The 21,340-nt window shown below is 48.2% G+C and overlaps 1 protein-coding gene across 2 annotated transcripts in view; it reads left to right on the top strand.

Moving 5' to 3' along the window:
* Positions 1-21,340, top strand: part of TRIM28 (tripartite motif containing 28) — a 538,764-nt gene that overhangs the window by 512,642 nt on the left and 4,782 nt on the right. For both annotated transcript variants that reach the window (XM_086930506.1, XM_086930507.1), the window contains exon 16: positions 1,195-1,329. In XM_086930506.1, coding sequence (XP_086786632.1) covers positions 1,195-1,329 — 135 coding nt within the window. The remainder of the gene's footprint in view (positions 1-1,194; positions 1,330-21,340) is intronic.

Here is a 21,340-nt window from a genome sequence, read left to right as displayed (position 1 = left end):
TTCAAGCTGACCCATTGTTTCAGTGGTTGTTCCAGGTGCCTTTCTAAATTGCTTACTTTTGAATGGTAAGTCTTGCCCATTTGTCTCTCCTTTTTGAAGTCCTCTAGGCAGTGCTGCTAGCTGCTTCTCTTGTCCTGCTGGTAATTTCTCATTCTAAGGCCTCTAGGCAGTGCTGCCAGCTGCTTCAGTGGTCCCAATAGTAATTTCTCATTCTAAGTTCCCTACACAGTAGTGCTAGCTGCTAATTGTAGTCCCGTCCATAATTGCTCATTCTAAGTCTCTGGTACCGTTGGTAATTCCTCCTTTGAACTCTTCCAGACAGTGCGGCTAGCTGTTACTCTGGTCCTGTCCGAAATTCCTACATTTTAAATCCTCTAGGCAGTGCTGCAGCTGTCTGTTCAGATTGGTAATTCCTCATTCTGAGTCCTCTAGGCAGTGCTGCAGCTGTCTCTGTTCCAAGTGGTAATTCATCATTCAGAGTCCTCTAGGCAGGGCTACTATCTGCTTCTCTGGACCCGTCAGAAATTCCCCATTCTAAGTCCTCTATTCAGTGCTGCTACCTGCTTCTCTTGTTCTGTCAACTCCCCCATTCGAAATCCTCAAGGCAGTGCTGCTAGCTGTTTCTTTGGACACATTGGTAATTCCTCCATTCTAAGTCCTCTAGGCAGTGCTGCAGCTGAAACTCCAGTCACACATCCTTTACATTCCAAAGCACATAATTAAAAGACATTGCCATTTACAATACCAATAGCTTTAACTCTTACAAATGTGAGACCTATTGCATTGCAAATGCTTATTGAGTCGTGTCCATTACTGGTCAATGTTGTTCCATAAATGTCTTACAATCCTCTGTGCTAGGCCTAAGGCTACTCGCCCACACTACCACAAACAAGGCACTTTGGGTTTTACTTTGAGCCCTGTACACTTTTGGGGAACTCCTGGACTCTGTGCATGGTGTAATCTAGTGGCAATACCATATACAGAGCCATCTTCCTAAATAAGGGAAATATGGGAGACCGCAAATGTTATAATCTACTTATCCTTAGCATAAATGTGTGCTCGTTTGGAGCGAGGAGACTACAGTTGCTCATTGTGAATAATGTTGATATTGTACCGATTCATTTCTAATGTGAAGAAGAAAAGTACACGTGTTGCTCTACTTACATGATGGCTATGGTAATCATTTATTTCTAGGAGAAGGATGATCCCATCAACCTTACTACAATAAGATGTAGGCTTCAGGAGAGTCTATCACCCGTTTATGCCAGTCCAGAAGAATTTATACGTGAGGTCTGGGTGATGTTTAAGAAGGTCAGCAAGCGTGCAGAGGTGAGATAATTGAGATTGGGCTCATAATCACAACTGCTTATTGTGGCTCTGCAAGAACAACACATTTGCCACTTGATTGGTAGGTGGCTATGACTTTTGAGTAGAATATCAAGGTTTGCAGTAAACCTGAATTAGCAGGATATGTTTTTTTTGCTTCTGATCCTTTGCTTACGCCATGTTTCCATATCTCAAACTGTCGTCTCTGCTGGCTTTGCCCTACAATACCCTTTTGCGCAGATAATGTTTACATCAGATTGCATACTAACAACGTTCTGTACTTTGTATATTCTATCTACCTTTTGCCTGTTTGCCACCTTTATATTGGACTGTACCAGGAGACTTTTAAATGCATAGAGGTCTATACTACTTGAGGTCTGGCTATGCCTACTTCCAGGCTCAAGCCCCTTGTTATCAATCGAGGTAGTTCCAGTTTGTCCTTTTTGTTTTTTTTCTTCAAGCTATGATTTTGTGCCTTTTTAATACAGTTGAAAGCTGTAATTTCTGCTGTAGGAAAGTGCCCCTTTTTTACATGGTCACCCCCACATTTGCCTAGTATTTGATGCAATTTTGAAAGAAGTGCACTGCATTCCTGCTGTCTAGGTTCCCAATTCCAGATCTTGTTCCCTAAAACTGTACAATTGTTCCCCCAATTGGCAGCACCTATAGCACCCCATGTAAGAACCTAGTAAATGGTACCACTGGTACGTAGGGCAGGGAGGCTAAAGAGCTTCCCTAAGGGCTGCAGCATGTATTGTGCCACCCTAAAGGACCCCTGAGCACACTCATTCCATTGAAGGCTGCATAACATGGTGCAAAGAAAAGTGAAGACATGACGTGGCACACCTCCTGTTTGCCATACCTGCAGACACTGCATGTAATATGTCACCCCTAGAGTAGGCCTTACAGCCCTTTAGCAGGGTTCATTATATTACATGTGAGGACATACCTGCACTAGCACAGATGCCCCTGTGATGTCCATGCCAATTCTTGGACATTGCCAGTGTACAGGGAAGCCATCTTGAGTATATGTACTGGGTACTAGTGATTGAGTACCACATCTACATGATGGCTTAACTTAAACTAAAGATGTTTGGTATCAAACATCTCATATTAATAAGCCCATGCTGATTCTAGTGATTGATATATTAATACATACAGCCAGAGGGCATCTTGAGGTGCCCCCAGAAAACCCACCAACTAGTAGCATGCTGGCTGACTGGTCCTGACCAGCCTGCCATCACAGATGAGTTTCTGGCCCACAGGGGTGTGAGGGCCAACAATCTCAAGAGGTCAGGAAATTAGCTTGCTCCGGCAGAGGGTGTATACACAATCTTCCAGCAGGATGACCTGTACATTTGCATCCCAAGGCAGGGGGCTTCAAGGATTCAAAGAAGCCACCACGTTTGGTATGCAAATCTGGCTTTCCCCGGAGGGCTGTCAAACACCTTCTACACCCACTATGGCGAGGGTCCATTCGGTTCCTGGACTGGCAGCAGAATCAGTATTCGGAAAGGAGTGTTCACCTTCAGGCTGGTTCCACCCCTAAGATGGGCTGCCTGAAGTGGATGCAAAATTTCGAAATCTGCCATCTTTGTGATGGCAGAATTTGAAACCCTGGGGCAGGGTTATGCCCACTTCCCAGAGGACGTGGTCATATGGGGTATTAGTGACCCCAGGAGTAAATAGCCCTTTGGCTACTACTCTACACTCCCCTTATGCCACTAAATCTAGTATTTATAGGAGATGCTGACCTAAGGACACTGAAGCGCCGCAAGAAGTAAGGACTGCTGAGAAGCAACTGATTTGACGCTATCCCTGAAAATCTGTCTTCTGTTCCTGACAAATTGCACTAAAGACGTCTTTTCTGCAGCTGCTGTGCCTCCAAAAAGCATGGGAAGACTGTCTGCTTTTAACAAAGACCCATGAACTCATGTGCAGCAGCAGAACTACTTCCCTGGGTAAGAAATTGGCTCTGTATATACTGCACCAAAGTAAGGTACAGTGTGCATAGTCCACAGTCCCCAGAGGTTTGGCAGAGGTTAAAGTTAGATATAACCTTACTCTCTAAAGTGGTAGCTTGGTCGAGCAGTAAGGCAGTATCAGAGGACAGTGTAAAGCATTTGTTGTACACTCTCAGTCAGCAAATGGTCTCACACATTCAAGAACTGACCTCTAGGCCAATTGTTTTATATATAAAAATATAGTTTTATTTTAGAACCACAAGTAGGTATACAAATACTTTCTCACAATGAGATGCTATAGTTGAATACTTTCATTTATTTATTTTATTTATTTATTTTGAAAGTTTTATATAGCGCGGACAAGATCCTTGCGGATATCAGAGCGCTTTACAAGAGAAGTACATGGGGGAGCATAGTCAGACAGGTGGAACAATAGGTCACATAGTATAAATGGTACAAATAAGTGGCTACAAAGCCAACCTGTGTATGAAATAGCGCAGGTAAAAGGCTACAAAGTCCAACATGTGAATAATCAGGCAATTAATAACAGTACTGAAAGGTTGAGTGAGAGAGTTCGGGCGGGGAGGTGTAGTTGAGTGAGGTGTTGCAAGGGCGACAAGGGGGGCATATGCTGCGTCTAAGAGTGGGGATTGGCGCTAGGCTTGTGACGTGTTAAGAGAGTGAGTCAACCAGATGGGTAGGGGATAGGTTTGGAGGGGAGGTGGGTGAGGGGTGAATGGGGTGTGCGGCGAGTAGTTCCTTGGTGTTGCGTATGTCATCTTTGATCAAAACGAGGGTGTCCATGGTGTTGCCCATCGTGGGGTAGATGGTGGAGGTGGGGGGCGGCCGACCGAGGAGAATGGCTGACCAGGGAGTTCGTTTCAACTTTCAATTAGCAATAGACTTTTCAATGCAATAGATAGTTGTTGCAATATGCAACACAATCCTAACACAATAATAACATTGAGCTCAATGGGAATTTAAAGTAAATGCAATATCAATTACTTTGCATATGTTTTTCTTACTCTGGGCAGGATCCTGCATTCCGCCCTGGTGCAATTCCTGTACACAGTTGAAAGAAATCGTTTTTGTAAAACAGGCGATTTTTAAGGAATATTTGTAAGTTGCAAAAATCGACACTTAGAAGAATATCTGGGGAAAACCAGGCAATGTTATCTTATGGAGGAAAATCAGGTTATCGGAAAATCACGGTTATTATCACTTTTTCTAGTCAGACCTGGGTGCTAAGTTCCAGCACTAGGTTTTATCCTGGTAACAGGTGAGTAATTTCGTTTTTGTTGATCGGACGATTTTTTGTGAATATTTCAAAGTTTTAAAACTCGACACTTGGAAGAATTTCCAAGTGAAAACCAGTCAATCTAACCCTATGGAGAAAATGTAAGTTATCGGCTTTCAGGTAAGTACTCAAGTGGCAGAGTTAAGGTTCTGGGGTTAAACTCAGGGGTCTCCCAGGTTCAGGTAGGTACAGTAGTTACACATTTGAGTCACAGGGGGAGCTGGGTGCAGAGAGAGTAGGCCCAATGTTAGTCTAAGGTGGGTAGGGGGCCTTTGGTTGGTGGCTGCTAGCAGGCAGGCCGCGCGGCTGTGGGAGCTGGGCTCCTGGTCACTTGCTCTGGGGAACTCGAACAGAACAGAGGTTGCACTCCAAGCGACACTGGGGCGGCTGGGTGTAGGGTGCGTTCGAGGCATGTGGGCTGCTGAATTCATATCTGTGCATAGATCGCCGCCTAGTGTTGGGTCCGGATGATTGCACATTGTTGTCCTGGAAGAGTCTTCGAAGTATCACGAGATAGGTGGCTCCTCCCCTGGACTACAGTGCGCATGGGCACGACTCCATCCTCAGATTGTTTTTTTCCGCCATTGGATTCGGATGTCTTTAATTCCCTCTTGTCGGAATCGATAGAAAACTTTCTTGAGACCAAAAGGTCTTTAGTCTATACGTCGGTATTGTCTTGCGTTAGTCATTACTTCTTCTAGCTCGGTTCCGAGCCGGATTATCTACTCCCGCGTGCTCTCGGCGCGGAAGGCCCAGTCGACGCTCCTGACCTATCGACCGTCCATCATGGACCGAAGTCCATTCAAGAGATGTCCGGTCTGTAACTCGATGTACCCCCACATCGACGTCCATCCGGTGTGCAACAAGTGTCTGTCGCCGGACCACGATGAGGACAAGTGTATGGCTTGTTCACGCTTCAGGTCCAAGAAGACGCTTAAGCTTCGACGAGCTGCGCGCCAGGAAGCCCAGCAATCTGCTCCGGCGCCTGTGGACATCTTCGGTGCAGGGGATGTCGAGGACGAATCTATCCAGAACATTTTTGAATCACACCCTGCGTCGGACGTCGACGATGACTACGATGCAGATGCTGAGATGTTCCAGGGCGAAGAAGTCGTCGAGGAGGTAGGGGACGACGACGGGGCCATGGAGGATAGCTAGGATGAGGAGCTTCCTCAAACTGACTCTGGGGCCGTGCCGATTTATGAGGCTCAGGTCGAGGGATCGCCTTCGGGCCTTACCCAAGATCTCGCTATGGGTTCCACGGCCAGCCTTCGGGCTCGGCCACGGACATTGTTGCCGAGCCACTCCCCGGCAAAACGAAATCGAAAGAGAAACCTACGGTCTCGACTCCAGATACTGCGCAGGTGCCAGCCTCAAAACCGAAAGTGTGCATCGCTTTGGTCGGCTCCAAGGCCTCGGAGGCTTCGGCGCTGAAGAAGTCGACGGTGGCTGTCGAGCCGAAGGCTCAAGTCAAGGGCGTCGAGACAAAGTCTGCCGCGCCGAAGACTAAGGTGAAGGTGGTCGAGACGGGCGCGCCGAAGACGATCGACACTGGCAAAAGCCTCGGCGCCCCGAAGAAGGCTGTCGGCGAGCCGAAGAAGACTCTCGGTGACCCGAAGAAGCGACTCGATGACCCAAAGGTCCTCACGACCCTGCGTCCGCAGGACAAGGCCAAGGGCGCCGCGCCCCGAGGGTCGACTCCAAAAGTGGCCTCGAAGGATTCCATTGAACCGGCGCGCCCATCCGCCGCGTTCACCAAGAAGGTGACGGACTCACTGCAGCGCATCCGTGAAGGCACCGCGTCGGTCGATCCGAAGGATCCTCCGCCTGCGAAACCTGTGGAGAAACCACTTAAGGCGTCCACGCCGATCCACTTCACGTTGCCGCCTTAGACGGCGCCGAAGGCTTTCGCTCCTAAGGCGGTGGCCGGCGTGCCCAAAAAGGTCTCCTCGGCGCCGAAGGCGTCATCGGTGGTCCACGGCCCGCGACCTCGACGACCTTCGGTGGACGAGCGTCAGGAACACTTCATTGACGCCGAAACGGGCAGGCTTTCCCTCCTGAAGCAGAAAATCACCCCAGAACCCCAACTGGAGTCTTACAAGATCCCTCTCAAGAAAAAGAAGGACTCTGCTTGCTCTCCCGTCTTGGTGGAACCCCTTTCCCCACTGACTCATGATGTGTCGCCCACTTACTCAAATGTGGACGCTGGTGAGGGAGATGATGATGAATACAGTTATCCTGTCTATACAGACCCTGAGGATACCAATGAACCCTTGGCAGCTGGTGGTGACCCTGGGGATCCTCAATCAGGACAAGACCCTCAACTTTTTTCTGCTAAAACGTCCCCTACATGCTGACCCTGTGGATGTGGATTTCCTCTTTGACACCTTTTCAGTCTCAGAAAAGACTGTTAAGACTCTGCCTATGCTGAAAGGTGTTTTAAAGCATGCTGCTGAGATCTTTAAAGAACCTACCAGAGCACGGGTGATAAACCCTAGAATGGACAAGAAATACAAGTCGGCGCCTACTGATCCTACCTACATCAAAGGACAGTTGCCTCTGGACTCCCTTGTCGTCTCGAATGCCCGGAAGAGGGCTAATTCTCAGACTACGGGTGATGCTCCTCCCCCAGACAAAGAATCCAAGGTCTTTGAGGCTTTGGGGAAGAGGGTAGCAGCACAGGCAGCCAACATCTAGCGCATTTCTAACACACAAGCGCTTCTGGCGCGCTATGACAGGGCACACAACGATACACTGGAGACCCTGTTGCAACACCTGCCTGATCAATACAAGGAAGGGGCTGAGATGCTGATTCAGGAAGGGAAGCTAATCTCTAACGCTTCAATTAAGTGCGCTCTGGACGCAGCTGATACCGCTGCCAGAGCTATAAACACTAGTGTTATGCTTCGGCGACATGCCTGGCTGAGAATCTCTGGATTTAAGCCAGAAATCCAAACCACCATCCTGAACCAAACGGTTAACCCAGATCACCTGTTTGGCCCAGAGGTTGACGCCACCCTCGAAAAGATAACAAGCATTTACAATGCAATGGTTTCGCCTTTGGAAAAGTTAGAGCTATTGGCATTTTAAATGACAAAATTTGTAATTATGTGTTGGTTTTGAAAACAGATAAATAAATGGCATTGTCATTTACATTGCCATTAGCTTAATCTCTCGCAAATGTGAGACCTATTGTACCCTACGGATGAGCTCAGCAGACAGCAATTACTACCACACACACCCAGAGCCACACCCACACACACAGAGCCACACACACACCCAGAGCCACACCCACCCAGAGCCACACCCACCCAGAGCCACACCCACCCAGAGCCACACACACACACACACCCACCCACACCCAGAGCCACACAAACCCACCCAGAGCCACACAAACCCACCCAGAGCCACACAAACCCACCCAGAGCCACACACACCCACCCAGAGCCACACACACACACACACACTCAGGGGGCAGGGAAGCAAGCACAGCGAGGGGGCAGGGAAGCAAACAAAGCCAGGTGGCAGAGAAGCAAGCACAGCCAGGTTGCAGGGGAGCAAGCACAGCCAGGGGCGGGGAAGCAAGCACAGCCAGGGGGCGGGGAAGCAAGCACAGCCAGGGGGCGGGGAAGCAAACAAAGCCAGGTGGCAGAGAAGCAAGCACAGCCAGGTTGCAGGGGAGCAAGCACAGCCAGGGGGCGGGGAAGCAAGCACAGCCAGGGGGCGGGGAAGCAAGCACAGCCAGGGGGCGGGGAAGCAAGCACAGCCAGGGGCCGGGGAAGCAAGCACAGCCAGGGGCCGGGGAAGCAAGCACAGCCAGGGGCCGGGAAAGCAAGCACAGCCAGGGGCCGGGAAAGCAAGCACAGCCAGGGGCCGGGAAAGCAAGCACAGCCAGGGGCCGGGAAAGCAAGCACAGCCAGGGGCCGGGAAAGCAAGCACAGCCAGGGGCCGGGAAAGCAAGCATAGCCATGTTTCCAGCGCTTGGCTATTGTGAACAAACCATTGGTATACGGCCTGCCACTCAAACGAAAACAACTCCCAGAATACCTTAAATAGCTAAATGAAACTTCAGAAGTAGAAACATTATGTCCTGACTACACGAGAGAGGCTGCAATTGTAACTGCGAGGGACAAATACCACCTGAACCACACAGCGCGGATCCCCTACAAAACGACAAAGTTAAATTGCCCCTGTCCAACTACCTTGCCAAGTAGCGATATTTGCTTAAAATGTTATAAGTGACTTAGCATGTCAGAGTGTATTGCTAAATATCTAAATATAACAAGTTGCTGGCATAAATCCAGACAGAGCCCTCTCAGCCTTTCACCGGACGTGGTCCGTTGATAAAATCCATACCTAATTGGTTTAAATGCAATATCCTCGAAAAGGCGTGCTGTGTGGTTTGGCCGGATGGCTTGACACAATTTAGTGATGGGTGAAGACGACGCGATCCCCTTAGGTGTCTCAACATTACACTTCTCCTGTTAAAAATCGGAACATACGAGTTCCTAATTTCCAACCAGCTTTGGGCGAGTCCACAGTAAGGAGTTTATCTGCTATTATCATTATACAGTGGAAAGAAACACTTTATAGATGTTACATGAACCGTCAGAAATAAAAATGCCACTTCATGTGGTGTGAGCACACACACACACACACAGTTCCTGCTTCCTCATGGAAAAATAGTCCCCTTAGGACGGAGGCAGAAAGGAACTGGATGCGATAGTCACAAGATGAGGTCTAACTATAAATGTCTAGAGTTAGAATCCCAGCTACTCCTACCCGACCAAAGTCTGATCTTGGGCAAATTGGTAAACATCCCCCATCAGTACGAAAGTAACGGATGCGCTTTTGGCAGAATGAGCTGTCCAGACCAAAGGAATCAGCTCCCTTAAACATTCAATAGTACTGACAGGGGGAGGAGACATAAGGTTGTGCCATTGTCTGAAATGCATATCATGGGAGCAGGGGGCCAGTCACCGATGCAGCCAATTCACACAGCCATCAGCCTGGCAGCATTCAAGCTTCGTGGAAGGAGGGGGCAGGGGGTATTGTGCAGACCCAGAACGCATTAAGCAGCAGAGACTAAAGCCCTTTGTGTTCCAGATGTGTGTGTATGTAGGTTGTGGCTTATGTTAGTGCACACCACAAATCACCTATAGCGTGCATACTGCTCTGCACTAGAAGCGTTTAACACCAAAATATACAAGTACTGCTTTTCAAGGAACGGGTCTACCGAGTTGAGAGCCGGCACTCTTTGGAGACCAGGCAAGATGGCACGGAAGAAGCGGACAAGGGCAGCCTGCTGGGCATTGCTGTCAAGCCCAAAGCTTCTTGAAGTGCCGTATATGTTTAGGTAGGCGCAATAAATCTACTAGCCCCCCAATCACAAGCTCCAACAACTCTAAATGATGAGAGGATACAGAAAGGGGCAGTTTGGCTTTTTTCACGACATTTAATTTTCAAGTGGGGACAGCACAGTACATTTCTTGGGCAAAAAATGCCAACAAAATACTGCAGAGACTAAACAAAATCCCCGACGAATGCACATGTGATGCTGCTTGGATTGTCACGCTGTGGTCGTGTGGATTACACCGTGTTTGCCACGGTTGCATCATGTGTTGGGGGCATGTGCGGTCACCAGTGAGTGCACAGCACGCACAGCTAGGTTAGGTACATGCGGACAGAGACTTCCGCACGCACAAATACACACACAAACACACAGGCACCTTCAAAGAAATGAGATGAGCAAACACATGCAAGGATACGACACACAAAGACATACAGACACAAAGACATACATACACATAGATAAACGTGCAAGCTCATATACACAACTACACACAGGCACACACATAAGCGGAAGCACACAGGCACGCGCAAACACAAACCGAAGATAGTCACTTAAAATTAAACACAATAACACGAACCGATAATCACACGCACCAACACGCACACAACCAGAAAAGATCGTACTAAGTAGGCCCCTCCCACACACAACACACAACGACGCACAGACATAAAAATATATCACGTGCATACAGCACACAGATAAACACAGACACACAAACACACCCGCATAAAAAACATGCTCACAGATTGTTACACACCAAGACGCGCGGCCACTTAAAAACAAAAACACACATACGACACACTGAAAAATACAAACACACAGGTAAACACAAAACAATTGACAACTAGGGCATAAGGCCACGCACAAGCCTGGAAGCAAGTATCACAGGGTGACTGTTCATTCCGTGCACCTTTGTTCTATAAGGTGCTCACAGGACGCATTGGGGATATATAACTGTTTGGGGTTCTGATGAGTATTAATGTTCCTAACAGAAAATTCCAGCCTTGCTCACTTCGAGAACGGACCCAACTTCCGACTTACCTGAAAAACACACAATGGGGTGTTCAGAGGGGCGGCGGAGAGTGTAAATTACACGTGTATTTCCAATTGGCGAGAAAGGGTTCATTATAAGACGCACTTCGTGAACGGACCTACACTTCCGACTCACCTGAAAAACACACAATGGGGTGTTGAGAGGGGCAGCGGAGAGTGTAAATTACACGTGTATTCCCAATTGGCAAGAGGGGTTCATTAGAAGACTCACGTAAAAGAAACCTGTGATTTAAAAAATAATAATAACATACCATTTTTGAGAAACAAAAGAACGTTTTTCCTGGTGCTCGCGTCCACCGGTGGCACACACCCTCCCACTGCCGCTCGCTCCTCTGTCTCTACGTGCAGTCTGTCTGCCTCGGTCCCTTCCCCCTTTTGTCCTGGAGACTGCCACTGGCGAAGACTTTTCAGGATCCGTGCAACCCCGGTTCTGCCCCCGCCCTCCTCCTGTGTATGCTGATTCTTCCCCCCGGGCTGCGGGGGCGGGCACTTCCGGCCAACCACTTCCGGGTCGCTGCGGGCAGCGCAGCGGCCCTTCTCCTTAGGCAGGCAGGCGGGGGCTGATTTTATCGGGCAAATGCCGGGTGGGCACCGGCTCTTTAAAGATAAGCATCAATCGAGGTGGGCACTCGATCGGCCCACAAGTCCGCCACAAAACGGTCCAGATGCCGGGTGGGCGAGGGGGTCGAATGACGAAAATAAACCCAGGGGGCGGGAAAGGGGGGAGGAGAGACGCAGAAGTGCCGGCAATGCCGGAACAGACTCGGGGGCGTTCCCGGCGTCGCGTGACGTCGGCAAAAGCCAAAGAATCTCGGGAACGCCCCCGTGTCTGGTCCGGCATTGATGGACAGGCCCCTCGTCCAATGGCTAGGCTCCATTTATGGAGCTAGCCAATGGGACGGGGGGGCGTGTTCCATAGTGCTTACTATACTCAATAGATTTCTCTGGAGGAGGAGCCTAACGGCTCCGCCCCCCTGCGAAACCTAAAAAAGGACACTGAGACTGCAAAATCCATGGGTGCCTTACAGTCCCAGCAGTTTCGGGGTGGGTCTTTTCCAGCACTAGAGGCGTTTCCAGGGGGCCAGCTCTCCCAGTCCACGCAATACTACAAGGGCAACACGCAGACCACTTACACCAACAAAAGTCGAGGTGGATATCGTGGCAACAGCGCCAAGGGCAGAGGACGTGGAAACAACAGCTCCAGATCCTCTGCCACCAGCAAACAGTGACGCCTTGTCTCCCCCCGACCGGTGTTGTATGGTCGGGGGGAGACTCCAGCAGTTCCTGCCCGTCTGGAAGTCCATCACCACGGACAGGTGGGTCAAAACTTATCCAATACGGTTATTGTCTGGAGTTAACATCCACTCCACCCAACATGCCCCCAAGACACCGTCCTATGTCGGTCGAGCACTTATTGCAGCAGGAGGTCACCGTCATGCTGCAAAAAGGAGCAATAGAGCTCGTGCCACTGCAGGAGAGAGGCACAGGGGTATACTCCCTGTACTTCTTAATACCAAAAAAGGACGGGTCCCTCAGGCCCATCCTGGACCTCAGGCCACTCAACTACTACATCCTGTCGGAGCACTTCCATATGCTGACCCTGCAGCAGGTGCTCCCGTTGCTCAGACAGGGGGATTTTCTCGCAACTTTAGACCTAAAGGATGCGTACTTTCACATTCCACTGCACCCTTCACACAGGAAATACCTCCGTTTCACCATACAAAACTAGCACTACCAGTTCAAGGTTTTGCCTTTCGGTGTCACCACGGCACCCCGGGTGTTCACAAAGTCCCTGGCGACAGTGGTGGCGCATCTCAGGAGACGGAACATCCACGTCTACCCTTATCTGGACGACTGGCTCATCCAAGCGAAGTCATCCCAGCAGTGTGCCGCCCACATGTCCCACACCATTCACCTCCTGCACGATCTGGGATTATCACTGAATTACCCAAAATCCCACCTCCAGCCCGCCCACGTACGGCAGTATCTGGGTGCGACCATAACACTCTGGCGGCCACAGCACAGCCAAATTCAGTGAGGGTCCGCAGCATTCAATCGCTGATACAGAAATTCAGACCTCAACACTCGCTTCCAGCAAGAGTGTTCATGCGGTTGATAGGCATGATGGCCTCCTGCATTTCCATAGTCCCGCATGCGAGGCTACATATGCGTCCGCTTCAGGAGTGCTTAGCACGTCAGTGGACTCAGGCTCACGGGCAGCTGAAAGACCTAGTGTTGCTGAGCGGTCGGGCATACAACTCTCTGCATTGGTGGAATCCACAAAACCTTTGCAAGGGCCGACCGTTCCAAGAGCCTGTGCCAGAGATCATCCTGACAACGGACGCCTCTCTCCAGGGATAGAGAGCTCATGTACTCCATTACACGGTGCAGGTACTATGGACGCACCAGCAACGGAAGATGCACATCAATGTTCTCGAACTGATGGCGATCTTCATGGCACTCAAAGCCTTCAAAGTACATCTGTGCAACAAGGTTGTGTTGATCCGGACGGACAACCTGACAGCCATGTACTACATTCAAAAGCAGGGAGGAACACACTCTCCGCAGCTGTCTCATCTGGCTCAGAGCATGTGGAAGTGGGCCATTCAGAGGAACATCTTCCTCATGGCAGAACACTTCCCGGGCAAAGACAATTTAGATGGCGGACCTGCTCAGCAGGCACAGCCACCAAATGCACGAGTGGGAGATACATCCATCAGTACTCCAACCGTACTTCCAAAGGTGGGGTCATCCAGAGATAGACCTGTTCGCCACAAGGGAGAACGCAAAATGCCAAAGCTTTGCCGCCAGGTTCCCACACCCACAGTTGCAGGGCAATGCGATATGGATGAACTGGTCAGGCAAATTTGCGTACGCTTTTCCCCCAGCACCTCTGATACCGCTGGTGGCACGCAAGCTCAGGCAGGACTCGATGACTCTCATCCTGGTTGCTCCGACGTGGGCTCGCCAACCATGGTACACCACGTTTCTAGACCTGTCCGTGGTACCGCATCAGAGGCTACGTCTCACACCCAGCCTTCTGACGCAGAGCCATGGCGACATTCAGCATCCAGATCCGCAACAGCTCGACCTGGCGATCTGGCTCCTGAAGTCTTTGAGTTTGGCTACCTGCACTTGCCTTTTGACTGTATGGACATCATTCGGGAGGCAAGGAAGCCCACCACCAGAGCATGCTATGCGGCAAAATGGAAGCGGTTTGTTATTTATTGTGCAGACCACAACATTAACCCGCTAGATGAGTCTATTCAGAATATCATCTGTTACCTTTTCCATCTGTACAAATGTAATCTGGCCTATGCTTCCATTCGCATACATCTACCTGCAATGGCCGCTTATCTCCAGAACAGGCAGCACCTCTCACTCTTCAGAGTGCCTGCCATTAAAGCCTTTCTAGAAGGACGCAAATGAGTAATTCCTCTGCGGACTCCACCAGCTCCGGAGTGGCACCTCAATGTGGTCCTCACCCGGCTGATGGGTCCTCTCTTTGAACCACTGCATTCCTGCGAGATTCAATTCTTGACGTGGAAAGTGGCTTTCCTCATAGCGATTACATCGCTTCGGCGAGTTAGTGAACTGCAAGCCCTCACTATACAAGAGCCTTTTATGCAAATTCATTCTAACAAGGTGGTGCTTCGCACGAACCCTAAATTCCTTCCTAAGGTTGTCTCTCAATTCCATATCAACCAGACTATTGAATTGCCTGTTTTCTTCCAAAATCCTGAGTCATTGGCGGAGAGAATGCTCCACACCCTTGACGTCAAAAGGGCCCTGATGTATTACATCGATAGGACCAAGGATTTTAGGAAGACTAAGCAACTCTTTGTCGCCTTTGCACCACACCACAAAGGTAACCCGATTTCGAAGGCTGGTATTGCTAGGTGGATCGTTAAATGTATCCAGATCTGCTATCTGAAAGCCAAACGTACTCTCACCATTCCACCAAGGGCCCACTCCACCAGAAAGTTGGGGGCCTCTATGGCATTCCTTGGAAACATTCCTTTGGAAGACCTATGTAGAGCAGCCACATGGTCTACCACACACACATTTACAAAGCATTACTGTGTTGATGTGCACTCCAAACAGCAGACAGCTGTAGGGAGGGACTGCTATGTATTCTATGAACAGATATGAATTCAGCAGCCCACATGCCTCAAACCGAATATGCTACTTACCAGTATCCATCTGTTCTTGGCATGTAGGGCTGCTGACATTCATCTCGCCCGCCCTCCTCCCCGGCCTCCGTAGCAGCTGCAGAATTCACACATACTTCTAGCATGGTCATCATTCACTTAGTTTCACTCCATCTTGGCCACAATGGCTAAAAACAATCTGAGGATGGAGTTGATGCCCATGAGCACTGTAGTCCAGGGGAGGAGCCACCTATCTCGTGATACTTCGAAGACTCTTCCAGGACAACAATGTGCAATCATCCGGACCCAACACTAGGCGGCGAGCTATGCACAGATATGAATGTCAGCAGCCCTACATGCCAAGAACAGATGCATACTGGTAAGTAGCATATTTGTTTTGGCCCGTCAGGCTCCCAATGGATTTCAATGGGAAAGCTGCAAGACGAACACAGGCTGCAGGCTCGGGGACGGAGATTCTTCTGGTGCGACCACCCTTCGAGAGGTAAGTTGGGAAGCTGTAGGTTAGGTCGGCACCCAGGAATAGGGCACAGGGAGCAGGGGTGTCTTTTGACGTCGGGAAATCTTACCCGTTGCTGGTCGCGGTTGGGTGGAGAGGGTCCCTGAAGTTGAGGCTGCAGGCGTCTTCAGGAGCTTTGAGGGAGGTCCTTGGGTGCTGGATTCTTGGTCAGTCGCCGGGGGGACGTTCTTGTGGTCTTTGTCCACTCAGGCGCGGGCCGGGCTAGGCAGATGCAGAGTGTGATGATTTGTTGTTCCTGGTTGGCACCAGGCGTTGTAGATCTTTGATGCAACTCCTGCATAGAAGTTGTCCCCCAGTGCACAGCGTAGAGGACCAAAATATTGGTTAAATCCTATTTGTTTAGTAAATAAAAGTTGAACTGCAATCAAAGTTTGTGATCAATTGTTTTTAATGACCACCGTCAGTATCAATGTTCATTGTGTAGTGTTGACCAAAGTTATTCAGAAGTTCACAAAAATCCAATATAGATCTCAAAGCTTTAAATCCATTTCATTCCTGTTCACAATCAATCCCAATGCATTTAGGGCATGCGTTCTGCCCTTCATTGGGGTAACATTCTACAAATGAAAACCGTGTATAAGGTCTTAGTAAGGAGATCCTCACGTAGTCTCTAGAAGTATTATGCAATTAATACATAGCATGGAACGTATGAACATGCAAGTAGATTGTTCGTGTTGATGTGAGCACGCAGATAGAAACAAAAGGTGAGTGTGATTAACTGTAAGTTAACAGTCTCAGAGTAAAGTTATGAGTGGGTATAGCAAAGAAGGACGCATCATGGTGTGGAATGTGCTGGTGAGAATGAGTCAGGAAATCTAAAGTGACCAGGGTGAAAGCGGCGTGATCTTTAACCAGAAACAACGCTCGTGGGAGTCCCAGTCTTTGGATGAGCAAAGCAGTCCGGTCCTCCGGGGTTTTCGAGGTTCTCATCCAGGGGATACTCATTAAAGTCATTATCTATGAATAATCCCCGCCCATGTGTGGGATCCCGAAGCATGTGTGTGTATGTATATGTGTATATATATATATATATATATATATATGTGTGTGTATATGTATGTGTGTGTGTGTGTGTGTATATATATATATATATATATATATATATATATATATATATATATATATATATATGCTCAACATACAAAGTCCATAACCCAGGCTCTCAGGAAGCAACACGGAGACACCAAAATGAAGCCAGTGCTGTTTAATCCACAACGCGTTTCGCCGACAAACGGCTTGATCACGTGAATTAGCGTTACCGTATCAGTGCCATATATCACAAAATCATGGAAATGAAAAGAGGACTGGTATGACAAAACATAGTATAAGTAAAGTGTCTCAATCCTGTTCTGTCTTTTCACGCATTGGCCGTGTAACAAGGGTGAGGCTATGGTGCATTAGGAGGGGGACCCACAGGTTTAAATATGCCTTATTCACTGTGGAATATGCCGTGATTCAGTTGCTGACACATGAATGAATTATTTTGTATGTTTGCGCGGTTTACTACTTTGTTTCATTTTAACGCTAATTCTTTGTGTAAAGTTATGTGATAAATACAACATTTCTTTTACACTGTTACAGAATGTACAAGTTAGTTTAATGACAGAACAGGATTGAGAAACTTTACTTATACTATGTTTTGTCATACCAGTCCTCTTTTCATTTCCATGATTTTGTGATATATGGCACTGATACGGTAACGCTAATTCACGTGATCAAGCCGTTTGTCGGCGAAACGCGTTGTGGATTAAACAGCACTGGCTTCATTTTGGTGTCTCCGTGTTGCTTCCTGAGAGCGTGGGTCATGGACTTTGTATGTTGAGCATAATTTTGTCGGATTCACTCCGCCGACGTCCACGCCGCCTTTCATGGGTCAAGGGACCCGGAAGGAGTTTTGTTGCAAAACGAATATATATATATATATGTGTGTGTGTGTATATATATATATATATATATATATATATATATATATATATATATATCGCCACGAACTTTCGCCAAATCCCCCAAGTCAGACTCAAAAGGAAATAACGAAAACCGGACCCAAGTGGATATTTTGCAAGTTGATTTATTTCATCCTTAGTGCACGGAACACGCCGCCATGACGCGTTTCGGGACCTCAGCCCCTTGATCACATGACATGGTCGGTTACACACCCATCATCTTTAAAGTGCTAATACACAGTCAGCTGACCCCACAGCCTGTGGAAATAAAAAACATACTTCAGCCTGGTTCAGTAGCGCTTACGTTTGACAGTATTATCGTGCATTTAACACCTAAACCACACTTAAATGGTCCAGCAACAAATTCCATAATTCACCATATTGAAAAAAATGTAATGGCAAACAAAACAGATTTAAAAGAGAATGTCCCTCTTGGCTCATCTGTTCAATTTGGTGTTCCACATAATTCATCGTGATTCATTCCCAATAAATATATTGATTAAAATCTATAACCAACAATTTTATATACATCACATTAAAATCATGTACAAACATATATTATTAATTTTATATATTTTTCTCGTGCAAATCCGCTGTATACTGTGCAACATTCGCAAAACGGGACAACATCATTGGCTGAATGGGAACAAATGGTTTGGTGTCAAATTTTCCAAATTTCAAAATTGTGCCCAAGTGGGCATTTAACCGCTACACATAACCACTGCTTCCACACTGCTGTATCAAGGGTGCAAAAGCTGGTGCACTTTAAAAAGAATATCGCAAACATAATTGTGATACATAATAATAATGACTCTCTAACCAAGTGATAAAAATTGTTTTCGCTACCTTCACCATAAATTGAAGTTAAAAACAGAAGGCAGACTATTTACATGTTTGACTATGATACATATTGCCCCTCAATTAATCTGCAGTTACTGACAAATTTTGGTCCAACTGGTCTAAATATTAGGTCCCTAATAAAGACAAGAGTGCAAGTCTTCCGTTTGATTCAGACCATTGGGGGCCTTGGAATTGAGTTCCAGAATATATCGTGTTTCCAAAACTCTCAATCGGGCCTCCCTATCGCCACCCCTACGAAGTGGCGGACCATGTCAATCGCATAATACTGCAAGCATCCTATGTCCCCCCCCCCATGGCACATATTTACATGTCTGGCGACAGGGTATGCCTCGTCCTTGTTGGTCACTGCCCTAAGGTGCTGAAGAATGCGCTTGTGCACCTGCAGCTTGGTGCTGCCCACGTAGCGCAGGCCACAAGCACATTCCAACACATAGACCACGAAGTCAGATTTGCAGGTAATTTTCTTTTTAATCGAGACCACCTCTTTATTGAAAGCTGTCATGTAGGTGGTCCTGTTCATTCCTATCCTGCATTCCTTGCAGACTGCACACTTTAGGAAGCCCTTACTCTTACCTAGCCAGTTGTCATCGGCTATTTCCGGGCTACTCTTTACTATCATATCGCTCATAGACCTCGCTCTGCTGTAGGTAATAGCTGGTCTCTCGGCAAGGGTCCCACCAATGACCGGGTCTCCCTTGACCACTTGCCAATTTCTGCGAATGATGTTGAATATTTCTTTGTGCTGTCTGCTGTATGCTGTTATTAGTCTAGGCTGACCTGACTCCTTCCCTGCGGTCCGTGTAGGCCCAACATCTGTTATTGGACTGTGCCCTGATGTTAAGTTGGCACGTCTCATGGCACCCTCCACCATTTCTCGTGAGTAGCCTCTTTCAATAAATCTACTCCCGCTTGCTTTTTGTGCCTGTTCACAACTCTCCTTTGTGCTACAGATCCTCCTGATCCTCAGCATCTCCCCATAGGGAATGCTTCGAATCAAGTGCGCCGGGTGGTGGCTGGTGGCGTGCAACACCGTATTTCCAGCTGTTGCCTTGCGATGCAGGTCAGTCACTATCCTGCCATTGGCGATGCTCACTTCCACATCTAAGAAGGTGACCTGTGTTCTGCTGACTTGACCAGTGAAATGTAGGTTCAGATCATTCTATATATATATGTGTGTGTATGTATGTATATATATATGTATATGTATATATATATATATACTCTAACCCTACATATACATATACTCTAACCCTACATATATATATGCTCTAACCCTATATATATATATATATATATATATATATATATAGTCCAAAGCGGCGTTCCAAGCGTGCACTCAGGTACAGCAATGATCCACACTTACACTGCAGGTCTGTCAAAAAGGTAGGGTTTATTCACGCCATAAGCCCTACGTATATATATATGCAGCATAGAATGTTTCCAACAAAAATGCCTAAATTACATAGGTTTGCATTGTAATAACAATACCCTCCTAACCCATAAGGAAAAGAGGAAGCACTGAGAAATTGTCATACAACAATGCTTTATTGCCTTAAAAAAAAGCTTGTAATTGCAGACAGTTGCCTGTAGGCTGCAGAGCAATGAAACCAAGAATAAACGGACACCTTGCCTTTAAAGGCTTTCAGGGTTAGGGTACCGTGCCTTTAAGACCTGCAGGAGACCCTCTGTTCCTATGATGCACCACAGGTGACAGGTCAGTTCTTTTTTCCGGCTCCTTTTGTGAGGATCCTGGAGTTTGAGCTCTTCAGTTTTTTTAATGAAAGTGATTTATTTGATATTCTCTCAGAAAATGCGACAGATTGTTTCCTTGTGGCATATTCTACTGGCTCTTTGGTTATTTCCAATTGTTTTCCAGTCAGAATGCCTGCTTTATTTTGGAAATGTCCTTCCTGTGGCACGAAAATGGCACTGTAAGACCCACACCCGGTGTGTATTGTGTGTCTTCCAACTTCACACAACCCTGACAAATGTTATCAGTGCCAGAAGTTTTCCAAAAGGACTCTGCGCGACAGAGAAAGCATCAAGCTTCATGCCCAGCTGGAGAAGGACAGAAACCATCACGGAGGTGACCATGAATACTTCAGAGTGCCTTCTACAAGCAAGCAACACTGAAAACGGCGTTTTCACCTCCCCTGAGTCCAGGAAGAAGAAGGTGACGGAATGTTCGCCGTCGAAATCACCTCCGAAGAGGCCGAGGCACTCTTCAGCGTCGAGGGACCAGTCATCATCTCGACATCGAGACTCTCCGCCGCATGCCAGTAAGTCGGCGTCGAAGCACAGCACTTCGGGCTCGAAGGCTGAGGGTCCAGAGAGACCTGATAAAGCTCTGTCAACGTCGAGGCTTCCGTCGACGTGGAGGCATTCTACGCCGCCCTCGAGGGGCTCGGCGTAGAGAGACACGACGGCAAAGACCGTGCCTCGAGTGGCCATGTCGACATCGAGAGTCCCATCATTCGAGTTGGAGATCGACGCCAGCACGACGTCATGGGAGGTTGACATCGAGGTCCCCCCATCGCCATCGGCAGTCGATGTGAATGTCCCCACATTGCCGTAGGCGATTGACGTCGAGACCAACGTCAATGACAAGACTGTGTTCCCACAGTAGATCGCCGCACACCTCGATGCCGAAGGTGACGCAGACCTCATCGGCGTTGAGGCGTTCGACGTCGAGGGAATAATTTGTAGAGGCCACTGAGGAGGCCTGGCGCAAGTCAACGTCCAGATCCCGATCGATGTCAAGAGCCCAGTCATCATCTCCAGGGCTGCAGATTGTGTGGAATTCTCCAGAGAGGTCTCCTAGGGCTGGCGGGAAGAGGGCCTACGGTCTGTCGCC

The sequence above is a fragment of the Lissotriton vulgaris genome, chromosome 7 (assembly GCF_964263255.1).
Source record: "Lissotriton vulgaris chromosome 7, aLisVul1.2, whole genome shotgun sequence".
In the NCBI taxonomy this organism is placed as follows: domain Eukaryota; kingdom Metazoa; phylum Chordata; class Amphibia; order Caudata; family Salamandridae; genus Lissotriton; species Lissotriton vulgaris.
The sequence above is the reverse complement of the archived record's forward strand: the minus strand, read 5'-3'. Positions and strand labels throughout refer to the sequence as shown.